The following is a 25,930-nucleotide window of genomic DNA, read 5'->3' as shown; positions in this document are numbered from 1 at the left end:
CACACATCTACTTGAATGCCATTGAATTATGGTTATAACCGTATTCATAAATCAGTGTCCCCAGAACAAATGTTAAACAAAGTACTTTATTTTGTGAGGCTGCAGTGTTTTGTAGTGAGTTTCTCCTTTTTTTAAGGATTCTGGAGAACAACAATATTCATCACATCTCCTCTTTGACCTTCTCTGGTTTGCGCTCTCTTGTGCTGCTGTGAGTTTCAGCCTTTTGCTATTTTGGTGACTCATCTTCTGTATTTCAAATGTAAATCTTATATTTTAACAAATGTATAGGAGCCATTCTCTGAGACTTTTTGTGTATGTATTTATGTATTTATTTGTATGTGCTACACTATACTACTTTGTCTTCTAAAGCTTTTGCTTTCTGTGTGTGTGTGTGTGTGTGTGTGTGTGTGTGTGTGTGTGTGTGTGTGTGTATGTTGTTTTAGAGTATTGTTGAACAATGCTCTCACAAAGCTTGACGATATTTGCCTGGAGATGCCACGATTAAATTGGTTGTAAGTTTGAATACAACATTGTCATGATGAAATCACTTGTGTTGTTATTTTATTTATATGGCTGGAGACCTTGTAGAGAGCACTTTAACTTTTGCTCCCAATAAATCAATGAATGCATTTTGCTTTAATGTAAATGATTTGGTCCTCTAAGCTGATGCTAATCAATAAGTTCAATTGATTTGACTTTTTGTGTCTTTTTCTTTTCCTATACTTTCCACATTGTCCATACACCCTCTTATTTCTATTTGTGTTTGCAGAGATGTTGAGGGAAATAAGATTGAGATCGTGGGAAATGTGACCTTCAGGTCCTGTAACATGCTAACAGTGCTGTGAGTATTCCCACCCTCCCGTAACATCTGCTCTCTTCCTCTCCGCTTTGTATTAAACTATCAGATGACACCAATAGACATTATAAATGTATCCCAGTATTTAAAGGGTTAGTTCACCAAAAAATGAAAATTCTGTCATTAATTACTCGCCCTCATGTTGTTCCAAACCCTAAGACTTTCATTCATCTTTGGAAAGCAAATGAAGATATTTTTGATGAAATCTGAGAGCTTTCTGTCCCTCTGTCTTTAATCTAATGAATTGAGTGGTTTAGTCCAAATGAACCTTTTGTGAAAGCTCAAACGTGTTGCGTAACGTTCTTGCACACGTCAAGCAAACATGCTTGAGCTTCCGTTTACCACAACTGATGTGTGAGTTGATCAATGTTTATATGTGTATAAAAGCCTTAATTCAGTCTATTCATCATATAAAGCGATCGTGTCTCTTCAGAAAATTTGGACTAAACCACTCAATTCATTAGATTAAAGACAGAGGGACAGAAAGCTCTCAGATTTCATCAAAAAGATCTTCATCTGTGTTCCGAAGATGAATGAAAGTCTTATGGGTTTGGAATGACGTGAGGGTGAGTAATTAATGACAGAATTTTCATTTTTGGGTGAACTAACCCTTTAAAAAGTCGGGTACAATGGGTTATCCAGTCCCACTGGGGTTAAAGGCTCTTTTAATTTTATTTTCTCCCAAAACACTAAATAGAAATAGTTAAACAATTCTAATAAAATTACAAAATAAAATAAAATACTATAAAATACTTAAGAGGTTATGAAATGCAAAATAATAATAATAACCCAATTTGCCAAAGTGCTTAATTTAAATTTTCTGCTCATCTTCCATATTTATGATCAGTAGCTGGAGAAAGTAATGGCACAGACCCAACCAAATCTAACATTCACATACATTTACATATATTTAATCCACAATTCATTTTCATATAATAGCGCTATACAGTATATGCAAATGGATTGTGGATTAAATATATGTAAATGTACATGAATGTTAGATTTGGTTGGGTCTGCGCTATCTTGAGATCTGTAAAAATGTTTTCTAAGACCTGGTATGGTTCAAATCCAATGTTCAACATTATTGCTTTCTTTTTTTTCTATTTATTACTTTCCGCTGATGGTTATTGGCAAGAAGGACCTCAGATGAGTGGAAAAGTTTTTTTGTTGTTGTTGTTGTTGTTGTTGTTGTTTTTTAAATGCATACACATTCACATAATCATATTTATCGGGGGAATTTTAGTCCTGTTGTTCCCCACTTTTAATATGCATAGTTTGAGGTCCTTCTTGCCAAAAACACCAAAAATTAGGTCAAAATATATTTTTAGGCAAAGCATTTTCATCTCCTTGCTTCTTGCTTTTCAATTTTTAATCACTGTTTTTCAGAAATCAGTGCAATTGACTTATCTGCCTTTGTTCACTTTGAAACTTAGTTTAAGTAACATGGAAACATTTACATATTAAGCAGAATTGCGACGTGTGTAGACTTCAGTAATGAATATTATGCAATATTACCCTATTATAATTTCACTAATTATATGCAAGAGTGATTCTGTTGATTAAAGGTCAGATCCCATTTACCTTCTAAATTGATTTTTGTTTTTGCACTCATCACCATTGACATTGTTGTGTACTCCTACGTATTTCTTGCACATTCCATTACACTGAAATGGTCGATGTGTTTCTGGTCACCAAGAAAAATGAGAACGTTTTTTGTTTTTTTTTGGCAGGGTCCTCCAGCGGAACTGCATTAGTTACATCCACGTGCAGGCTTTCTCTCTGCTTCGTAAACTGGGCGAGCTGTAAGTTCCCAGGCATTCTATTATAAATATTTGCCAAAATAATCACCACAAAGTGTTCTCTGGAGTTTAGTCATGACCCATTTCTGTGCTATTTTTGAGAAGCTAAGCAAAAAATAAAAAATCCTCCTTGCATGGATTTCCTTATCATTTTCAAAGTCCGGGTTGGTCTTACTCCCATCCAGCTCGACTAGTTATGGGACATCAGTTCTCAAATAGTTTGGCATCAGACTGGCTTATTCATCAATTCTGTCCAGAGATGCCTATTTGAATGCAAAAGGCATTACTATTTTCTCTCTCCACAGGGATTTGTCCAATAACAGAATCAAAGCAATCCCTCCTGATCTTTTCGTCAATCTTGGAGACCTACTTCAGCTGTGAGTCTTCCATTTAGATGCACATTACAAACCTCAAACTGGTTCTAATGGTTCTGTACACCAGGGGCATGTGGTGAGCTTCTGCAAAGAGGAGGCAAAACTGTTATTTGTTTTTATTCCTATATAAATTGTTCCAGTTCCATCTGATGTTCATATAGTTAAAGACTAATGTATCTTACATTATTAATAACCAACCTGTAAGTTTTTTATTTTATTTTATTTTTTTTATCATTAACCATTTATGAAAACGTCATATCAAAATCTCATCTAGTTTACACTACTGTTCAACTGATTTCAGCATTGATAATAATAAGTAATCTTTCTTGAGCACCAATTCAGCATATTAGAATGATTTCTGAAGGATCATGTGACTGGAGTAATGATAGCTTTGCATCACAGGAATAAATGACATTTTAAAATATATTAAAATAGAAAATATGTTTCACATATAATTGTAATAATATTTCAAAATACTGTTTTTACTGTATTTTTGATCAAATAAATGCAGCCTTGGTGAGCATAAGAGACAAAAGAGGTTCTTTCAAAAACAGGAAATCTGACCCCAAACTTTTGAACGGTAGTGCATGCTTTTTTATTTATTTATTTGTTTTGGGGGTTTTTTTGTAAATAAATACAATAATACAGCAAAGAAGCATATTTTGTGTAGTTTTGTGTTGTTTGGCTACTACTAGTAGTTGGACAAATCAGACAGTGTATCATCAAACTTTTAATTTAACCCGAGTTGTCGACTCACCCAAAGATTATTATTTTAAAGACAATTCACACTCCACTGACAGACACCGGCCAACACTGACAGTCACCAGATTACATTATATCACTTCTCAGACATTCCAAGACCCGACAAATGCATTTCAACATGTTCAATCAGAGAAAACGAAACCGACAAACACTGACGGGGTAACGTCAAAACCCAACGAAGTGTCTGTTGCCATCTGATGATGCAGTGTGAATTGGCCTTTTCACAATGTTTCATATTATATTTCGTGATTTTTCAGTTCGCTCTTGCCTTCTATTTGTCAGGAATATTTCATATAACCCCATCATGGACCTGCAGGTGGACCACTTTGACAAGCTGCATAAGTTAAAGTCACTGTAAGTCTTTTTATAATTTTCTATAATGATGTACTGTACAAGATTTTGAAGCTGTAATAGAGGAATTGTGAAGTAGCCCTCTCCCCCTTTTATACCTCTGTTTTTAAAAAAAAAAAAAAAAAACACATTCACATGAGACACAACAGGAATACCTTGCAATTATAGTAATGTGCTGTTTGAGGGTCCCTTTCAGTGCAGAACAATGGTCCTACCCAAACTTCACGCAGTGAACATTGCCTTCGCCTCTACTCAACAGAACAAAAACAATCTTTTAGGTCATACTTCAAAGACTTCCAGATAGCATCTTGGGCACAAAACTGCATAGTTTTAAGAGAAGAAAAAAGGAAAAGAGGGCTAAAACATTGTAAAGTGAATACTGAAATGCGAATGATGGTTTTCTAAAGAGCAACCCCTGAGAGAAAGCTTTTTGTGTCACAGGAGCATTGAGGGAATCGAAATTGGGAACATCCACAGAAGGATGTTTGAACCTCTCAAGAATCTGACTCACATGTGAGTGCTGCTTTTTGAAAGTTTTAATCTCAAAAATGCTTTCAATTCTGCTTACTCAGTTTCTGAAACTTGTCACCATTGAGAATGATTCGGTTTTTAATGGTTAAATAATAAAGTCTTGAGAGTGATGTTCAAGATATTCTGATTGAAATGCCTGACAACTGAACATCTCTATAATTATTTGTACTATAAAACATCAAACAAACGATGGCAGATTGTAAAGACCGATTGCAGATGTTTTGTAATGTTTTCTCTCTGGAATTTCCACATTAAAAAAAGATAAAGACAAACTCTTTAGTTTTCATCCCAAAAATTGACTCTAATATTTTGTACAGTATTCTATTAATTATTTATGGTAATCATTTTTTTTCCCCCATGACCTGGACTAATAATTGGGAGTGATTATGATGTATCGGCTGAAAGCATGAAAAAATGCAAGGGTGTTTGGAATATATATTGGAGTGTTTGCAATTCCCTTGTCAATCATTTCAGCTACTTGAAGACCCGGTGTAGTGTCTTTCTGCTCTGCACATCTTGCAGTATATAATTTATACTGTGAAAAATGAGGACAATGAATCTTGCAAGTAATTTATGATGTTTCCTCTTGGATTGAGACAGAGTGTGCTTTTTTTTTTTTTGGCTGTGAAATTCAACTCAAGACTTCCCTGCCATTTCTGGAACTATATTAAGCTCTGTTCAGTGTGATTCTCACCTCTCTTCTTTTGTCTTCCCCTTTATAAAAACCTTTCTCAGCAAGGACAGGTTGACTGACAGCAAAACGCTCTCATATGTTCGATTGACAGGGAGTTGAAGTAGTGAGAGTTTCAAGATTATTACAATTTTTATTACTTTAGTAAAGATTTAGATAGATAGATAGATAGATAGAGATAGATTTATTTTCAATATTTCAGCATAAACAAATCAATATTTGTGAGCTTAGCCATGTCATGACAGGACCAAAATGATGATCTGATTATGTTTGTCATTTGTGCTTCTTTCTCTCTTCTTTTCAGCTACTTTAAAAAGTTTCAGTACTGTGGCTATGCGCCTCACGTCCGCAGCTGCAAGCCCAACACTGATGGCATCTCATCTTTCGAGGACCTTTTGGCAAACATTGTGCTGCGTGTCTTCGTCTGGGTTGTCTCGGCAACAACATGCTTCGGCAACATCTTTGTGATCTGCATGCGATCCTACATTCGCTCTGAGAACAAGCTCCACGCCATGTGCATCATCTCTTTATGCTGTAAGATTAGATACAAAATATCATTCAATGTCATTTTAAAGTGTGACTTAAGTGTCCAAGTGACTTTAAGATTGAAGTACACTGCTCATCAGCTCCTAGCAAAAGAAATTTCACACATAATTAGGTCTCTTTTTAGGTGTGGTTTTTTTTTTCTTTACCTCTAGCATTGATCAAAATATTATGGAAGCTTGTTTCCGCCATGAAAAATAGGTCATTAGAACGTTTTATCTCACAATTCTTACTTTTTTCTTGCAATTTTGAGTTTTTGAGAAAAATACTTTTTTTCCTGAATTATGAGAAATAAACTTGGAGTTGTGAGTTCTAAAATCTGAATTGCAAAATAAAAACTCAAGAACAAATTCATAATTGTGAGACAAAAAGTTCCAATTAGCTTTTTTATTTTTTTATTCCGTGGCAGAAACAAGCTTCCATAAAATACTGTTTAGCCTGACATGGATTAACATAAAAGTGCTTTGTGTGATTTTAACTGGAAATTCAGGATAGAGGTCTGCATTCCATTTTTTCTCTAACATTTTTTAGGGTGTTGACAGCATCATAAGACAAATAACACATAAAAATCTTGTATATGCTATGCAACATTTTATATTTGTTATCCCCAATCACTCTCTTTCTTTAGGGGAAGTTTAAACGCAAGATTCTGGAAACTATCTAAATTTAGCGGGACCCGTCGGGTTGGGAAGAAAATCACTATATGTGGATAGCGGGTGAACACAGAGTGAATTTTAGGCGGAAGCGGGCGGGAGCGGGACGAAAAAAACAGTCCCGCGCAGACCTCTAATTCAGGATTTCTCATTAAGATGAGAAAAAACAAAATGAAGGGCTGTTCTGGTACACCAAGGGCCAAATATACTAAACAGGGCAAATTAGCATGAGACCGCAATTCCAAAAAAGCGCAAGATGGGAGTGAAAAGTTCTGCGCATGATCTACTGACGACGCGCAAATTAAAGAACATAGACACAGCCGGATCATTTCCATAATGACCAACGCAATTTACTAAGAGTAGCAAAAATTAGCATCTAGTTTAAAGGGGGGGTGTAATGCTATTTCATGCATTCTGACTTATTTACACTGTTAAAGAGTTGCATTCTCATGCTAAACATGGCCGAAGTTTCAAAACACGAGTTTGACGTATGACAGAGTATTTCTGTGCCAAATACACTACTTACAGTTTCGGACCGGGTTTCGGAGAGTTTTTTTCGAGTATGGCCTGTATGACGTCAAAAGAGAGCGAATTCCTTGTATAGGCACTTCTCCCTGATAAGCGTGCACACACACATCACCCAGAACAAGAGCAAGAGTACGCCCATCAACGCGCTTCGTTTGGGATACGGAAGCCGAGAGATTTTTCAACAATGGCTGTGTCCCAATTCAGGGGATGCACCCTTCGAAGGCTCATTGAGGCAGTCTTATTTAAGAAAAATAACCGTTAGATTGCAACATAACAAAGAAATTACAGTATTTTACACCTTACAATGAATATCAGTCAATTTTATTACGATTACTTTTCTTAAATATGACATCCTTGATGAAGTATTCAGCCTTCAAATGCGATCTCTGAAGGACGCAGCCTCCGAAATGAGACGCAGCTCCTGTAAACAAAGGAGTGTGTTTTTGGTTGTGAGGGAAAGATTACCTTTTTTAGCTTCCCAAAGAACCCAGCGTCAAGGGAACAGTGGATGAAGTTTGTTTTTCCAGGGCAGCAACGGAGTTGTGCACATATGTTTGTTTGTTCCCGGGATTTCGGTGACGAATACTTTTTAAACAAGTCCCAGTTCGGCGCTGGATTTGCAGATCGCGGGTGGTGAATAAAGCTGCATCAGATGTCTGTGTTTTGTTGGCAGTCGGTGCGCAAGTGCATATAATGTAAACAACACGAACGTTTTTGTTCCCTTTTTATTTATAATGATGTCGCAGCTAGCAGACGATCTCTACACAAAAGCTGCGCACGCTCGTGACTCTTTAGCTCTGCCCCAAGGCACTGATGGCAGGCACGCCTACAGGAGCTTGGCTTTTATCGGAAAGACTCGGTTTAGCGTATCTATCTTTTATAAATATGATAAAACTAAAGACTTTTCGGAGATATGAAGGATGCATTGTTACTCTACATATACTCAAGATTAACATTGGCAGAAACTGTGTGTGAAACCCCCTCTTTAAGACATGCTTTTTTAGGGCGGTAAATAATGGTGCAAATACCAGTAAATTGACTAGCGCAAACCTTAGTAAATCACCTTGCATGATTCATTTAAATACTCTCCTCCCATAAATTTTGCATCTGAAAGGGAATCTCCTACAAATGCATATGCAGTAAGGTCAGCCACAAAAACAACTGTCCATGCCTTTTCAGCACTATTTTTTCACTGCGTGTCTGTAGTAAATCCTGACAGTAGTTTTTTAACTCAAAAGAGGGTTTGCGCTGGCAGTAGTTATTAGTAAAGCTGGCACAAAAGTCAACGGTGCTCTCTAGAGAAACAGGCTGATAGCCTGAGGGCAGCTCATAGCCTTCCAGCAGCATTCAGAGTCTGCGTTTACCCGACAGTGTTCACTCTTGATTGAAGTACCACCACATGTCTCACTTTTTATCGCACATAATAATTCACCCATACAAACTGACCACTGATGGACGAAGCAAATGCTATGTTTGATTAACAATTTCCTAATTCATATTGCGCACACTAGCCTTCTCCCAAAGAAAATAGCAAGCCATGAAATGAAAGTAGTTCTTTGATTTCTGCTCTTTGATGGGCTAAATAAGAAGATATCAAAGTTGTGCACTGGGCATCTGTATGCTCCAGAGAGCACTGCCATTGGCGTTTCAGATGAGTGTAGCCTAATTCAGACTACATGGAAATCAATTGTTCAGAGTGTTCACTTTGAAGTGTAAATGACAACACTTAGATGTAGTAACATTTACAGTTCTTTTTTACATTTATATTTAATTTCTGTTTTACATTCACTTACTAACATACTCTGAAGGTGTCCTGTGGGATACTAGCACCAAGATGAAATCCTTTAAATCCTACAAGTTGTGAGGTGGGGCCTCAATGGATCGCATTTGTTGGTCCAGCACATCCCATATGCTCAATCAGCTTGAGATCTGGGGAATTTGGAGGCCAAGGCATCACCATTCCTGCACATTGCAGGTGCTTTCGGCAGTGGACAGAGGTCATCATGGGCACTCTGACCAGTCTGCACCTACACAGCCCCATACGTGGCAAACTGTGATGCACTGTGTGTTCTGGCACCATTTTATTGTGGGCAGCACTAAGTTTTTCAGCAATTTGAGCTACAGTAGCTCTTCTGTGTGGTCAGACCAAACAGGTTAGCCTGTGCTCCCCACATGCATCAATGAGCCTTGGGCGCCACTGATACTGGTTCACAGGTTGTTTTGGTTGGTACTAACCACTGCATACCTGGAACATCTCACAATATTTGTTGCCAGTTATCTAGCAATCACTATTAAGCCCCATCTTTTCAGTTTTTCTGTCAGTGTTATGTCTGATCAGTATAGGGAAACTGAAAGTGGGTTAAATTATTTAAATATTATATCATATTATTATATCATATTTTATAAAGTATTATGTAATAATATATTTTATTAGTGAATTCTTATTGTATACACATGCATATACACCGATCAGGCATAACATTATGACCACCTTCCAAATATTATGTTGGTCCCCATTTTGCTGCCAAAACAGCCCTGACCCATTGTGGCATGGACTCCACTAGACCACTAAAGGTGCTCTGTGGTATCTAGCACCAAGATGTTAGCAGCAGATCCTTTAAGTCCTGTAAGTTGCGAGTTGGGGCCTTCATGGATCGGACTTGTTTGTTCAGCACACAGATGCTCTATTGGATTGAGATCTGGGGCATTTGGAGGCCAAGTCAAACTTGTTTTGCTCCTCAAACCATGCCCTGCCACAAAGCAAAAATGTTTCAGATTTTTGCTTTGTGGCAGGGCGCATTATCCTGCTGAAAGAGGCCACAGCCACCAGGGAATACCGTTTCCATGAAAGGGTGTACATGTTCTGCAACAATGCTTAGGTAGGTGGTACGTATAAAAGTAACATCCACATGGATGGCAGGATCCAAGGTTTCCCAGCAGAACACTGCCAAAAGCATCACACTGCCTCTGCCGGCTTGCCTTCTTCCCATAGTGCATCCTGGTGCCATGTGTTCCCCAGGTAAGCGACGCACACGCTCCCGGCCATCCACGTGATGTAAAAGAAAACGTGATTCATCAGACCAGGCCACCTTTTTCAATTGCTCCGTGGTCCAGTTCTGATGCTCACATGCCCACTGTTGGCGCTTTCGGCAGTGGACAGGGGTCAGCATGGGCACCCTGACTGGTCTGCAGCTATGCAGCCCTATACACAACAAACTGTGATGCACTGTGTATTCTGACACCTTTCTATCAGAACCAGCATTAACTTCTTGAGCAATTTGAGCTATAGTAGCTCGTCTGTTGGATCGGACCACACAGGCCAGCCTTCGCTCCCCACGTGCATCAATGAGCCTTGGCCGCCCATGACCCTGTCGCCGGTTCACCACTGTTCCTTCCTTGGACCACTTTTGATAGATACTGACCACTGCAGACCGGGAACACCTCACAAGAGCTGCAGTTTTGGAGATGCTCTGTCCAGTCATCTAGACATCACAATTTGGCCCTTGTCAAACTCAAATCCTTACGCTTGCCCATTTTTCCTGCTTCTAACACATCAACTTTGAGGAAAAAATGTTCACTTACTACCTAATTTATCCTATCACTAACAGGTGCTGTGATGAAGAAATAATCAGTGTTATTCACTTCACCTGTCAGTGGTCATAATGATCCTCCAGTCTTGTCACATGATCCTTCAGAAATAATTCCAATATGCTATTTGAAATAGAAATCTTTTATAACTTTATAAATGCCTTTATTGTCACTTTTGCAATTCGTTTGTTTGTGTTATATAATAGGCGATCTGGCGCTGGGATGTGTTGTTTTTGAAATCATGTTGAGTGCTCGTTGCCGCTGTGATCAGTGGCGCAACAGTGTTCTCTTGGCGCTGCACACTGTGCAGTCTTCACACGGACGAGCGCTTCAATCTATCGCTTAATAACGCTGTTGCGGCCGGAGACTCCCTATTCGTTCCGGTGAAATCACAAAACAAAATGCACATAAACGTGCCCTTGCTCTTGATGTACAATCACTGATGAACATCTTTGGTTTTAATGAGAAAAAAAATAAATAAATAAAATACACGAGGGCGGATTGAAACCCAGAACCTCTGGAACTCTGAACAAAAATTTTGCCCCTAGTCCATTAGGACAATGAAAAATAAATTGGCTAATATAAATGCTCTTGAGACTAACAATATATTTTATTATAGCAGATGTAAGGACAAAAGTATCGTATTAAACATGAAGTCTATGTCAATAAATTTTGTGCTTTATTATTGTAATGATACAAATACAATACCCCCACACCACACATATTCCTGTCTCACCCACTTTTGAAAACAAAGTTACGCCACTGATTTACAATTTGTTGCTATTACAGTAACTGGGTCCCATTAAATCGTTTTCTTGGAAACTTCAATAGAACTCATGCCACTGAGCTGGACATGTAAATTGCACTTCGGACATCATAATTGACCCACCATCGGCCTCAGGCATGGTCTGGTAATGCTGAGACTACACAATTTGCTAAATGCTATACGTCCATCAACCAATATCATGCTGATCGTGCCTGAATTGCTCAATATTGTTTTCTGTGACTGTGACAGTGTGATCGTCATAAGTAAAGTTTCTCTGTTAAAAGTCTATTGGTGAGAAATGCTCTCAATTTTTGGGCACCTGGAGGGGGGAGATGAGTCAGACGTGGAAAGTGGCAGACTGGTAAAGGCTTCTTGATTTTCAGACTGCTGTCAGATTTAATCAAGAGTTTGTATTATACGTTGTGCTTGGTTGATGCAAACTGTGCTGCAAAAAAATAGAACTGTTTTATTTTGTCCAAAAAAAGGGGACGTTCATATAACCATGAACTGTGCTCTCCACGAGGAGTAGGAAGTTTCAGCAAAGGGTAAATTGATTGCTAGCCCTTTCATTAGCTTTACTACTAGATATATTTATGGAGATGAGATATAAAAACCACCCTGTACAGCAGGGCTATTCAACTGGCGGCCCGCGGGCCAAGTCTGGCCCGCCAATCATCTTCATCCGGCCCGTGGGCACCCACATCACTAATCCTACCAAAGACTACCAAGCGTATTATATGCACGCCATAAAGTGCGTATCATATGCACGCCAAAATGAGTTTATTTTCTACAAGATTACACGCACGTAGTATTGATACGCATTCTCATGTGATCGGGTTGGGTTGCTGTAGTGGCGCCTGCAGCTGCACTGTTCGTACTGTGCACGCTCCTCCGACTGACCTGAGAAACGTTTTTCGTGCAAATATTTCAGAAGATATTATGTGTGTCCCGTATTTCTGTTGACTAAACCAGTGATACCAATCATTCGTGAATTAATCATTCTTTTATCTCAATTCTTTCTTTTCTGTGAATTGGCCAAACGCGCTTGCATAACTATCTGAAATGATTTGGATTCGTTCGGACCGCTCTGTCACTGAATCATCTGAAGTTGTTTCTCGGTCAGTAACAACAAATACAGAACAAATAGAGCTGTTTTCACTAGTTTACTTTGAACTACGCAGCATGGCCCAGTGGATAATGGAACGAAAGCGTAAAGGGGACCTATTATGCCCCCTTTTACAAGATGTAAAATAAGTCTCTGATGTCCCCAGAGTGTGTATGTGAAGTTTTAGCTCAAAATACCCCACAGATAATTTTTTATAGCATGTTAAAATTGCCACTTTTTGGGGTTGAGCAAAAACACGCCGTTTCAGTGTGTGCCCTTTAAATGCAAATGAGCTGCTGCCCTCGGCCTAAGAGGGCGGAGCTTCAAGAGCTCGTTCTCCCCTGTCAGGATTCAGTCTGGACGCACTATAATGACAGAAACTGCGAATATATGCTGCATGGAGATAGAAGAGGTATAGTTTAGTTTAATTACGGTTATAACTTATATTGTCTTCTTGTTTTTATCCACAATATTAGTACAAGCCTGTTTACCGATGAGTTTTATAATGTTTATTGTACTTCACACAAAATATGAAGCGTCTGTTTTCACTCTAGAAAAGGGCGTTTCTATGTTAAAACGGCAGTGTCTGTCAACATTCGTGGGCGGGGCCTGTGGCTAATGTGACGTCACACTGCCAGCGATCTGGAAACGGCTCGTTCTGAGACACTGCTTATGATTTATGGGGATTAAAAAAAAGAAGAGGTTGGATTTTTATCATTATAGGGTGGTTGTGTTCACACACTGCCAACACACATTTATGTCCAAACACCATGCAAAAGTGAATTTTGCATAATAGGTCCCCTTTAAAGGAGTTGCGTTTATTCCCGGTCACCATTATTAAACAGCGTTGCGACATCCAGCGTTTCAATTCGACACACACCTCTCGGTTACAAACCACAAAACACTCGATGATTAAACTAGTTTTAAATCGGATGAAACAGCCTCAACATTCCCAACAATGAGGAAAGCAGGAGAAACGTGCCATGAATGAAGATAGACTTTTAAATCCCAAAATCACCACATTTACAAACATTTACCATGAATGAACTGTAGTAATTTACTATGGATTGTGGAAATGTGGAATATTTATATTGAATACCATGTTGTAGCCATTTATATTGCAATATATTTATTAGGTGGGTAGGGGAATATATAATTCATTTCTTTGTGAAGGTGTGTATAGTTTTTACCTGCATTTAGGCGTTTTTTATAGGCCTATATAACATATCATAATATAATATCATTTGACAGTGGTAGTTTGTGAGTAGCCATGTATGGTTTTACCTGTGGTTACCAAGTCTCACTGTCAGAATATTTTCATTTAAGCCTATATTAATTATAGATAAAATAATTCTTACCAATAAGAAACAAATAAGAAAATTACGTCATGCGGACGTAATAGTTTTGTATTTATGTATTTGAAAAAATCATTTGCAGTCCTGGTAATATATTTGATTAAGTAGTTTAATTCAACTCAAAAACTGAAACTCAAACTGTTTTTTAGTTACAGTATAAACTGTATTTCCTGAAATGTAAAATATATAAGTAACACATAAAAATGATGTTAACTTCATCTGTATTCCTCTAGCTTACAAGCTTCCTCTCTTTTCTCTGCTACACAGGTGCAGATGGTCTGATGGGTGTCTACCTCTTCATGATTGGCGCCTATGACCTGAAGTTCAGAGGCGAGTATAACCGTCACGCTCAGGCCTGGATGGACAGTGTACCGTGTCAGGTGATTGGATCTCTAGCCATGCTGTCAACAGAGGTGTCAGTGCTGCTCCTCACATACCTCACCCTGGAGAAATACATTTGCATTGTCTACCCGTTCCGGTACCTGACCCCTGGCCGCAGACGCACCGTTACCATTTTGGTGGTCATCTGGATCTTGGGCTTTGTTATTGCTTTCCTGCCACTGGTCTTTAAAGGGGTTTTCAAAAACTTCTATGGAACCAATGGCGTTTGTTTCCCTTTGCACTCTGAGCAGCCAGAGACTCTTGGAGCCCAAGTCTACTCCATTGTGATCTTTCTGGGTACGTGAGAATCCCTTAATTTTGTTAAAAATATGTTCTTTTGGACAAAACAGCACAACAGTCATGTTCTGGCAGTAAAAATCTCAGTTATTTTCTCCACAGAGTAATAGATTTTTAATGATTCTGTATAAATCTTTTAAGACAGACCCACCATGAGCTCTGAGGTTATTAATCAACTAAAAAATGCTTAATTTTCAACTACCTTAAAAAATTTCTAAAACCAAGTGTGTGTGTGCATGTATATATATATATATATATATATATGTAACCCCTCACCCAGGTCCTACTCACCCCGCTCTGCGCGGGCCTCGAACCTGGGTGTCGGATGCTCTAACGAGAAAGCTAAAGGCTATGACCCCTAGCGTCAGTCGCTAGAGCATCCCTTGAGATCAGAGGAGTGAGGTTTACTTGCACAGCGACTACTAGCTGGCCTCCGTTACACTCACTTCCCTAAACCTCCGACTCCCATCCGGGTCACGGCACCAATGTAACCCCTCACCCAGGTCCTACTTGCCCTGGGCCCTCAAACCTGGGTCTCCGGCGTGGGAGTCGGACGCTCTAACGAGGAGGCTAAAGCCTCCCTTGAGATCAGAGGAGTGAGGTTTACTTGCACAGCGACTACTAGCTGGCCCTTGTTACATACATATATATATATTATTTTATTATTTTAAAGGTAGGGTAGGCAATTTCGGAGAGACTCACAATAGCAATCTAGCTTTGAAAGCATAAGATCCCACCCTCCCTTCAGAGCATCTCCAAAGTCACGTCTCCTCCAAAACACATGAACACGTCACGAGAGGCGGAGTTAAATTACCTGATGTCTCAACATTACAACATTACAATAATAATGAATGTAAACAACTTACAGAGTTCTTACTTGTACCACCTGACTGCTGCAGATTCATTTCTGTGTTGATTGTGTTGCCATAGAAACGCATAAATCCGAATCTGAGGACTTGAACAGCTCCGGGTAGAACGTTGCGGGTTGTGATCTCATAATTAGTTACGCTTATGGCATGAATGCAGCATAAGCTTGTTGATTTGGTTTAGGAAGAAATGTAAAAAGGCAGCTGCTGTTTGTTTGCGGTGCTCAGTGACTGTCTGTCTACAACTCTGCATAGCCTCATGGAACACGCTGATGACCCGTGATGTTTGCGCGAGCAGGTTGCGCGGAAGTATGGAATATATATGTTGACAGTCAGATAGGACATCGGACCGAATGCAATGATTGGCCGAACATTTTTGGTCCTGAGACTTCCACAGAAGATATATGTACATGTTGTAATTTTAGATTACTCCTATTACTATTGGATGTGAAGATAGTTTTTAACCAGTATAACAAAAATTGTTTATAAAGAAAATTGCCTACCCTACCTTTAATATATTTTAATATATTAAAATATATTTTTGGAACCAACACTTATAAAAAAGTGGTTGGTTCACTGCTGCGCTCTGTTAAAGTTTACAGTTACTGTTCAAGTTGAAAAACTAAGATATTCAGGCACTATGATTCCTCCTTCAAATGTTTACTTTTGTTTGTTTGTTTTTTAACTAGCTTTTTCCAGCAGTCAGAGTTGTTGGACTCTTTTGTTCCTGGTTGGGAAAATGTTCTCCTGTGAGTGCTCAATTTGTTTGTGTGATAGAGGTCATATCAAGAGGTCTAAGTTTAGATTGGAGGAAAAGACAAGGGTGAACTGAAGTTATTGAGAAAGCATTGAAGAAATGTGGTGAGGTCCAGCAATTCCAATCTCAACAATAACTTCATCTTTTTTGACCTGAAAGGTGTTTAAAGTGTATTGTTGTGGCATTTATGTTTGGTATTAAGGTCATCCTTTACATTAATGAACACTTTTCACTGTTGTATATCATGTCAAAAACATATCCTTTTTCCAAATAGGTCTCAATCTGGTGGCTTTTCTCATCATCGTACTGTCTTATGGAAGCATGTTTTACAATATCCAGAGAACAGGAACACAGACGACCAAATACAGCAACCACATTAAGAAAGAGCTGACCATTGCTAAACGCTTCTTCTCCATTGTCATCACCGATTCGCTGTGCTGGATTCCCATTTTCATCCTCAAGATTCTTTCACTAATGGAGGTCGAAATCCCCGGTAAGTACCTCACGGGGCCCATTTAAAGTATTCAGGGCCATCGATTTTTTTTTTTTTTTTTTTTTTTTTTCAAGGAGACGTTTGAAATTGAGCTGAGGCTGAACTTTTTTCAGCTTTTTTTATTCATCATTCTTTTTCATTTCACATCAGTGTCTGTAAGTACTGAAAAGGATAAAGAGGTCCAAACATGTGCAAGTACACAAAGAGCATGCAAAACTTTTACTTGAAAAGAAAAATTCTCTATTGTACAATACTCTCTCCCTCATGTTGTTACAGACCTGTATGCATTTCTTTCTTCTGTGCATTCAAAAAGCGACATTTTGAATAATGTATCAATCATTCTTTTGCATATAATTACAATGAAGAAGGGCTGGAGCTTTTAAGCTTCAAAAATAATGCAAAAGCACCATAAAACTGTGATAAACATAGTCCAGTCTGAAGTGATATTATAGATTTGCATGAGAAACTCCAAAAAAAGTTGTCATTCCATTGATGATCTTCCAGTCACTGAGTTTTGTGAATAAAACATTTGCACAGATTTTATGAACTGATTTGTTCATAGATTGGAAATCATGAATGACTTGAATATCAGTTCCTCGTATAAAGCCATATGTCTTTAGAAGACTTTATAGTGCACAGGTCATGTCAACTACTTTTATGAAGATCTGTATTCAAAAATTCAACTTTTTGTGTACCACTGAAGAAAGAAAGTCTTACAGGTTTTGTACAGCATGAGGGTATATAATGACAGAATATAACCTATGCCTTCAGTATGTTCGATGTGCGAAACCATTGACTGCTCTTTTCATCCACATAATATTCAACAATGGCTAGGCAAATGACACTGTATTTCACTACGATTACTTCTGGGACATTTTGCTGTAATGTTATAGTTTTTGTTCCCATCCGCTCTTTGAATAATGATATTTCCAGAGATAATTAATGGGCAGTTGTGAAGTGGACTGCCTTGTCGAAAATGATTTTTCAAAGAAAAGCAATCAGTAAAAAATGACATGAGATATCAACCCTCAATGCATAATTTTCCTCCCCATTACTCTTCTGGAATGAACCCTCTGCAGGAACCATCAGCTCGTGGGTCGTCATCTTCATTCTGCCGATCAACAGCGCTCTGAACCCCATCTTGTACACGCTGACCACGCGGCCCTTTAAAGAGACACTGCTCCAGGTGTGGTCCAACTACAGGCAGCGGAGACCCCTACTTAGCAGCCATCCACCTCATCTGCCTTCCTTTACGTGGCAGGAAATGTGGCCTCTGCAAGAAAACAGCCAAACCCTTTGCTCCCCGGACTACCTGGCGCATCCGTCTGAAATGTCCAACAACTCTGGGACCACCCAGTTACTGCCCGTGGAGGGGTCGAACGGGACATGAAGTGGTCTGATGGGGTCCTGCTATCCGCATCACCTTGTTTCACACTCATTCCAACAGGGCATACATTTTTTTGTATGTTTGTGGATGTCTCCATACATGTCCTCACTCAGAGCAGGGATAATAATGATGCAGTGCATTTAAGGAGTGTTTGCCGTTGTGTTTGTGTGTGTGTGCGTGTGTGTGTGTGTTATTAATGACAAAAAGAGAAAGAGAGCGATATGTTTGCAACCCCTGCTGAAAAGACCTGCTGGTTTATGCTGGTTTGTGCTGGTCTAGCTGGTTTATCAATGGAGAATTGCTGGTCAAAGGGACTGTTCAGTCAAAAATTATAATTCTGTCATCATTTACTCACCCTCATGTCATTCCTGCTCATTTGATTTTCTTTCTTCTGCAGAACACAATAAAAATTTTGTGTGTGTTTTTGTCTAAATGAATGTCAATGGGGTCTAAAACAAGGTTTTTATAATTAACTAAACTAAAAATAAGCCTATAAAAATATTGTCACTTGAAATAAGAACAAGAACATCATATGTGACCCTGGACCACAAAACCAGTCATAAGATGCACGGGTATATTTGTAGCAATAGCCAACAATACATTTTATGGGTCAAAATGATTGATTTTTCTTTTATGCCAAAAATCCATGGATATTAAGTAAAGATCATGTTCCATGAAGATTTTTTGTAAATTTTCTACCTTAAATATATCAAAAATGTATTTTTGTGAGTAGATATGCAATGCTAAGTACTTCATTTTAGGGATGCACCGATACCATTTTTTAAGGACTGAGTACGAATACAGATACTTTTTTTCTAGTACTCACCGATACCGATGCCTATACATTTATTAATTTCTCGCTCTCTCTCTCTCTCTATTATTTTATTTGTTTTAAACAAATTACAAACAATAGAACACATACTATAGAGATACAAATTAAATAAACTTGTTTTTCAGATACAGTAGGTTTATTTACCATGTATACATTTATTTAACATCTTTTGTTGTTTTATTAACATTAATTACAAATATAGACTACGGTCCCTTTAAGACCGAATCCATGGATACTGACACATATCCTGTTTTCACCCAAATGTTTACGTCCACTTAAGCCATAACTGACTGTATTTACGTGAGATACTCCACACGATGGACATTTTGAAAACTATGTGTCTTTTGACCATTCAGGCGCAAGGAGAACTGATCGCGCGCAAAAAAGAGAGAGAGCGCGCGCGAGAGAGACAGCGCTTCTGGTCTGTGGTCTGTGTCATTCAGCGCGATTCCGCCTATCCTGCCTTCACTAATCGATAACGAATTGTGATTGAAAGCATGCAGTTCGCAATGTGTGGGTTGTCATAATTAATTTTGAAGTATTTCCACACCTCTGAGGCTGACATTGTTTCTGCTGCTGCCGCCGGTGTCTTTGTGCGCTGAAAATTCTGCCAGTTACGCCACGTGAGGTATCGGTCTTTGGTTATTGGGGGTATTTTCACGAGTAGCCTACGAGCACAAGTAGGCTACATGAGCTTGGTATCGGGCCGATACCGATACTAGTATCGTATCGGTGCATCCCTACTTCATTTGGACAACTTTAAAGGCAATTTTCTCAATATTTTGATTTTTTTGCACCCTGAGATTCCAGATTTTCAAATAGTTGTATCTCGGCCAAATATTGTCCTATCCTAACAAACCATACATCAATGGAAAGCTTATTTATTATACAGTGCTGCTTGAAAGTTTTTGAACCCCTTGCAGAATCTGTGAAAATGTGAATAATTTTAACAAAATAAGAGGGATCATACAATATGCATGTTATTTTTTTTAGTACTGTCCTGAGTAAGATATTTTACGTAAAAAATGTTTACATATGGTCCACAATGAGTTCATGAGTCCCTTGTTTGTCCTGAACAGTTAAACTGAGCTCTGTTCTTCAGAAAAATCCTCCAGGCCCTGCAAATTCTTCAGTTTTCCAGCATCTTTTGCTTATTTGAACCCTTTCCAGCAGTGACTGTATGATTTTGAGATCCATCTTTTCACACTGGTTTTCACCCCCCGGCTCTTAATGCATCGTGTTTCCTTCTGGAGCATCAGTGAATGTTTGAACCTTTTTTAATAGTTGAGTCCCTCAATTGTCCTCAGTGTGAAAAGATGGATCTGAAAATCATACAGTCACTGCTGGAAAGAATTCAAATATGCAAAAGATGCTGGAAATCTGAAGAATTCTCAGGACCTGGAGGATTTTTTGAAGAATATTGGGCAGTTTAACTGCTCAGGACAAACAATTGACTCAGGAACAACCATAACAAAACAAAAAAACAGTCGCGGATCATCCAGGTAACCACACACAGTATTAAGAATCAAGGGTTCATGGTCCCTGGTCACATATAAGTTTGTTACAACATGGAGGTTATGAAATGATGACAGACATTTTTGGCTAAACTCTCTTTTAAGCTAGTTAAGAAGCCTGGAAGGGGCATCAGCACACCAGCATCCAAAATACAACATACAGCTAGTGGCCAGAAAAGCTGATCTTTTCAACATGGACATAAGAGCACAATTTATTTGATTGTATTGTATTTATAAGCCATTGATAAGGCTTAATCAGTTTGTTTACAAGTAGTGACTCATCCACAGGATCTTTAATGACAGAGAAAATAAAGACATGGTTGAATAAAAGTGTTTACTTAGTGTTTTACCATATGTCCCGTTTGTTGTATTGATTGACAACTTGTCTTTTCAGTGTTAGTACTGGTGTGCAGCTATACAGTGTTTAAGATGTGTTTTGTTGTCCATCTGAAAATGTGTGAGCATGTTAATGACTGCTGCTTTTTGTACAAAATGTAAATATATATTGTATAGAATTATTTTTTATCTAGCCAAACTGGTTCAAGCACCATTCAGGTTCTTAACAGATGTTGTAGGAGCTCCTTGGTTTCCAGAAAATACTATTACTTTTACTGTGAAGTACAAAGGCAGTCCTTAATTAGAGACATCTGTCAGTCATTTTAATTGTCTTTCTCTTTCAAAGCCACAGGAGGAACAAAGTGATAACGTCCACTCGGAGTCACCTTGTTTTTATTCTTAGATCATCAGATGGACTGTTCACAGATTTTATTGAAATAACTCATTGTATGAATAGAAACCCATGCATTTTATTTGTTCATCCTTATTTGAATATTTTTATCTGAAACTGTCTGCCTGCACGCACAATGCCATCTTCATTCAGGGAGTCAAATATAAAGATGTAGTGGGATTAATCTCATGTCAAGAGTATATTCAGGCTATATTTCAACCCAAAAATTGAAATAAAGAAATAAGAAATTATATTTTGTTTTATGAAAATAGAATAAAGCCATATTTTTGGACTGAAATTTGACCTGACATGTTTTAGTTACCCAGCTGCCATTTGATTGATATAATGATTAAGAGCTCTAAGCATGGACCTCAGGCTTTTATGGTGGATGACTCTACGTTAGGGATCAAAAAGAGCTGTTGCCTGATTATTAATAAAATACCATTAGTAAGACTCTCACAGTCTCTTCTCTTACATGTGGAAGTGTATAACATCTGTGATCATTTACAAATAGCCTATTGTTTTCTGACTGCCAACCCACCGAATGAAGAGGATATTTTCATGTTTCCCTTTTTGTGACAAGTTATTCACAGAGATTACCTTTAATTTTATGAATGTAAAGATGACAAATAAAAATAATAATAATAATACAACTTTCCTGGCATTTCATTGTTCGAATGCAATTCTTCCTCAACTCACTAGCTATATCAGAAAGTATTTGTCAGTGGTGAAGCTGTTGATATATTGCTTCATGCAAAACTCACCTGTCGTTTAATATAGGGGAAGCTTCCATATGATTCACAAGTGGGGGATGTGCTATGGGTGTCAAAACGTAGGCGATGGCATTAGGATTCACTCATCCATATGGTGATATCTCTATTTTTAATACATACATTCTCTTTCTCCTACACATTTTTTGCTATTCACTAATCATTACTGTTTCTAGTAATAAAAAGCCACAAATGCCCTATAATAGAATATAACATTAATTAATTTAATAATTTGTTTCTAATTTCTATTTTGTGGGACTGATACATATACATGCCGTGAAGACATGGGTTATCATGTTTTATCGTAGAAACCAAGCCAGTCGATTTGGTCAGTCATGTTTTTTAAATAGCCTACATTTTAGCTTTTCTATCCACCTTATTCCTACGCCCCATGACGCTTTGCGCGAATTATGGGTGTAACTTCCGTTAAGCTGTAAACAGTCAGTGAAAGGATCGCTGTATGAACACAATTATACGTTTTACTTTTAAACTGGGTACAATGAGATGACATTATTCTACTCACCCTTCAACCACCGAACATTAAAAGGACATTTAAAAGTGTAAAAGCATCAACAAGGTACTTTTAACAGGCCATGAAAAAGCGCGATTCTTTCCACAGCAACAACGGACGGGTTAAATATAACTATAGTGATATATAGGCTATCTGTATTATGTAATATACGTTGCCTTAATAAAAATGTTCATGAACTTCAGCATTGCGTGATACTATTTCAGATATCTATACTATTATAGATAATAAATTGTATTTACCTGTGAAAACAAATCTGGAAAGAGACGTGAGGCTTTGAGGAGAAAAAGTCTTGTTATAACACCTTACGTTAAAATACCAAGCGTTACCTTATTCTCATGATGTCTGAAAATAAAACATGAAAGAAAAATTGACTGCTCATTCAGTCAAACTGACGGCTTTATTTGTAGGGCAACCTTATGATTTGAAACGATTCGTTTCAGTCTTTTTAAATGGAAGTTCCCCAAACCGGAAATGGAACCCATAATTCCAAACGCAGTAGGCTAGTCGGGAAATTCACACTCCGTGTTTTATTCAAGTGTTTTGTTTGTTTGTTTGTTTGTTTGGGGTTGTTTTTTTTGTTTTGTTTTTTTTCATCAGCAGCGTGAGGTTGTCATGGCAACCAGATATATCGCACGCGAATGCTACGTTACTATTTGCGGGGCTAGAAAACACACGTTGAAAATAATGCACTATAAATATGTTTGTCAACAAAATCTCAAAGTATTCTTTTATTAAGTAAATCAAGGAATGGATTACTCACCCACCGCTTTAAAACAGATAGCTAACTGTTGGGCATGATTAAAGTTAAACGCACAATAGCAGGCACACAAACTCTTCAGTAAATCTCAGCCTACTGAAAATGGCCGATTGGGCAGTTTATATTCTATTAAATCTATGTTTAAGTTTTGTGGGTAAATTAAAGTGACTACACATGACACAGATTGTTAAAATAAATCAATAAATAAAATAAATAAATACCAGCAGCTATTCAGTGTTAAAGATGTTTTTTCCATCAGAAAATGTTTCTTGTCCATCTGAAAATGTGTGTAGCATGCTAATGACTGCTGCTTTTTGTACAAAATGTAAATGTAGCCTATATTGTATAGAATTACTTTTATCTAGCCAATCTTGTTCAAGCACCATTCAGGTTCTTAACAGATGTTATAGGAGCTCTTTGGATTCCAAAGCAAATACCATTACTTATATTGTGAGGGGCAAAGGCATTCCTTAATTAGAGACATCTGTCAGTCATTTTAATTGTCTTTCTCTATCAAAGCCATAGGAGGAACCAAGCGATAACGTTCACTCGGTGTTACCTTTTTATTCTTGGATCATCAGAAGAAATAGTTCACAGTTTTTACACAGTTTGAAGCAGGGACATTCTATTCCACGGCCACCTAGCTAGTCCATTAAAAGCCCTAAGCAGACCAAACCAGATCCACACACACACACACACACACACACACGCACACACACACACACACACACATTTTAACAATTTATTTAAATCCACTTAAGAGAAATAATCCACAGGGACATAAATATTATAGATGCAGTCAAATACATGTACAAAATCATGGACCAGTAGCATACAGCAGATCATCACAATATTAAGTATATCTCTCAGTTTTTATGGGTATAAGTAACAACGCGTCCACCATATATGGCGGCTGCCTATAATAGTAGACAGAGCACAGTACCTTGCTAACCGCTTAGGCCTTTTTTTGGGCATCCTAAGCTGTTGAAGCCCCTGAAGCCTGTGTGTATGTCCTAAGCTGCCGAAAATGAAAACAAGTAATCAAGCCTGATAACCTATCTCTGAAATAATGTTTAGGAGTGGTTGGTATTTAACTATTTTAGTCATAAAGGCTTCCTCCATAGTGGAGTCAAAAGTACAAGCAAACTCCAAAACGAACACTTCTCTAGACTCCTCATTAATCACAACAACATCAGCTGTATTAGCAAACAAATGTGAAAAGATTTCAGAGTTACTATTACAATACTTGAACATGTATGGTTTTACACAGGAATGTTTATACATTCTTACTGAAGGTGAGAAAAAATTTGATATGTCTTTCACTATAAGGTCCACTATTCTGTCATGGCGTGCTATGTACATCCCCTTGTAGGCATGGCAGCCGTTCAAAATATGCGGCAATGTTTCAATAATCTGTTCTGTGGTGTGATGCAAACAATGAGGAACCTGAGTTGTAGAAAACCAGCTCATTTTCCAACTCCCCTAGAGTTAAACAGTTGAGTTTTACCTTTTTCGAATCCATTCAGCCGATCTCCGAGTCTGGCAGAACCACTTTTAGCATAGCTTAGCATAGTTCATTGAATCTGATTAGACCGTTAACATCTCGCACAAAAATGACCAATAGTTTCGATATTTTTCCTATTTAAAACTTGACTCTTCTGTAGTTACATCGCGTACCAAGACCGACGGAAAATGAAAAGTTGCGATTTTCTAGGCCGATATGGCTAGGAACTATAATCTAATTTCAGCGCAATAATCAAGGAACTTTGCTGCCGTACCATGGGTGCAGCAGAAGCAATGATATTACCCAGCGCCTGTGACCCCCTGCTTGCACAGGGAGCGTGCCTTGCAACCATGGAGACATTTGTGAGAGACGCTGCGTAATATCATTGCGCCTTCTGCACCCATGGTACGGCAGCAAAGTTCCTTGATTATTACGCCGGAATGAGAGTATAGTTCCTAGCCATATCGGCCTAGAAAATCGCAACTTTTCATTTTCTGTCGGTCTTAGTACACGATGTAACTACAGAAGAGTCAAGTTTTAAATAGGAAAAATATCGAAACTCTTTGGTCATTTTTGAACGAGATGCTAACGGTCTAATCAGATTCAATGAACTATGCTAAGCTATGCTAAAAGTGGTACCGCCAGACCTGGAGATCGGCTGAATGGATTCAAAAACGGTAAAACTCAACTGTTTAACAATAGGGGAGTTGGAAAATGAGCCTATTTTCAAAAAAAGTGGAGAGTTCCTTTAAATCTAGTAGGAAGAAATTGTAATCTAGCTTTTACTGTGAAAATGACAATGTCCTCACTAAGTGCTGTATTCTTAAAAAATGAATGAGAAACAGAATGATCAGCAGATGGAAGACATGCAAGTTTTCCCTGAAGTTTCAGTCCCGCCCAGTGTTGTTTTTGGTGATGTTGATGTAAGTCCATGAGAGTTCGCCGGGCACCTGTAAATGTTAACGGGCGGCTATGACCAACGTATGTGGCTGTCGCTCTAACGTAGGTGAAGGGGTCAGTAATAATATCTTCTGAGACTCTCACAGTCCCAGAGTCAGACCTCGCCCACTCCAGCGATACTCCAGTTCGAACACAGAGGTCATTCAGGTCCGGCCAGTCTGACCAGACACCAAAACCAGCAGAGTGGGTGTCAAGTTTCCCGCTGGGTTTTCTTTTGAAGCCAAGGAAGTGAGGCTCTGACTCCCTGGCCA

The 25,930-nt window shown here is 38.3% G+C and overlaps 1 protein-coding gene across 1 annotated transcript in view; it reads left to right on the top strand.

Annotated features, from left to right (window-relative positions):
* The window catches only part of rxfp1 (relaxin family peptide receptor 1), a 71,199-nt gene extending 50,953 nt beyond the window's left edge, over window positions 1-20,246 (top strand). Inside the window, exons 8-18 of the mRNA XM_051918346.1 lie at window positions 137-208; window positions 444-512; window positions 770-841; window positions 2,587-2,658; window positions 2,961-3,032; window positions 4,074-4,145; window positions 4,584-4,655; window positions 5,669-5,898; window positions 14,170-14,580; window positions 16,478-16,696; window positions 17,776-20,246. Of these exons, the coding sequence (XP_051774306.1) occupies window positions 137-208; window positions 444-512; window positions 770-841; window positions 2,587-2,658; window positions 2,961-3,032; window positions 4,074-4,145; window positions 4,584-4,655; window positions 5,669-5,898; window positions 14,170-14,580; window positions 16,478-16,696; window positions 17,776-18,086 (1,672 nt within the window). The 3' untranslated portion in view covers window positions 18,087-20,246. The remainder of the gene's footprint in view (window positions 1-136; window positions 209-443; window positions 513-769; window positions 842-2,586; window positions 2,659-2,960; window positions 3,033-4,073; window positions 4,146-4,583; window positions 4,656-5,668; window positions 5,899-14,169; window positions 14,581-16,477; window positions 16,697-17,775) is intronic.
* Window positions 20,247-25,930: the final 5,684 nt, after the last annotated feature.

Source organism: Ctenopharyngodon idella, chromosome 14, assembly GCF_019924925.1.
Source record: "Ctenopharyngodon idella isolate HZGC_01 chromosome 14, HZGC01, whole genome shotgun sequence".
In the NCBI taxonomy this organism is placed as follows: Eukaryota; Metazoa; Chordata; class Actinopteri; order Cypriniformes; family Xenocyprididae; genus Ctenopharyngodon; species Ctenopharyngodon idella.
The sequence above is the reverse complement of the archived record's forward strand: the minus strand, read 5'-3'. Positions and strand labels throughout refer to the sequence as shown.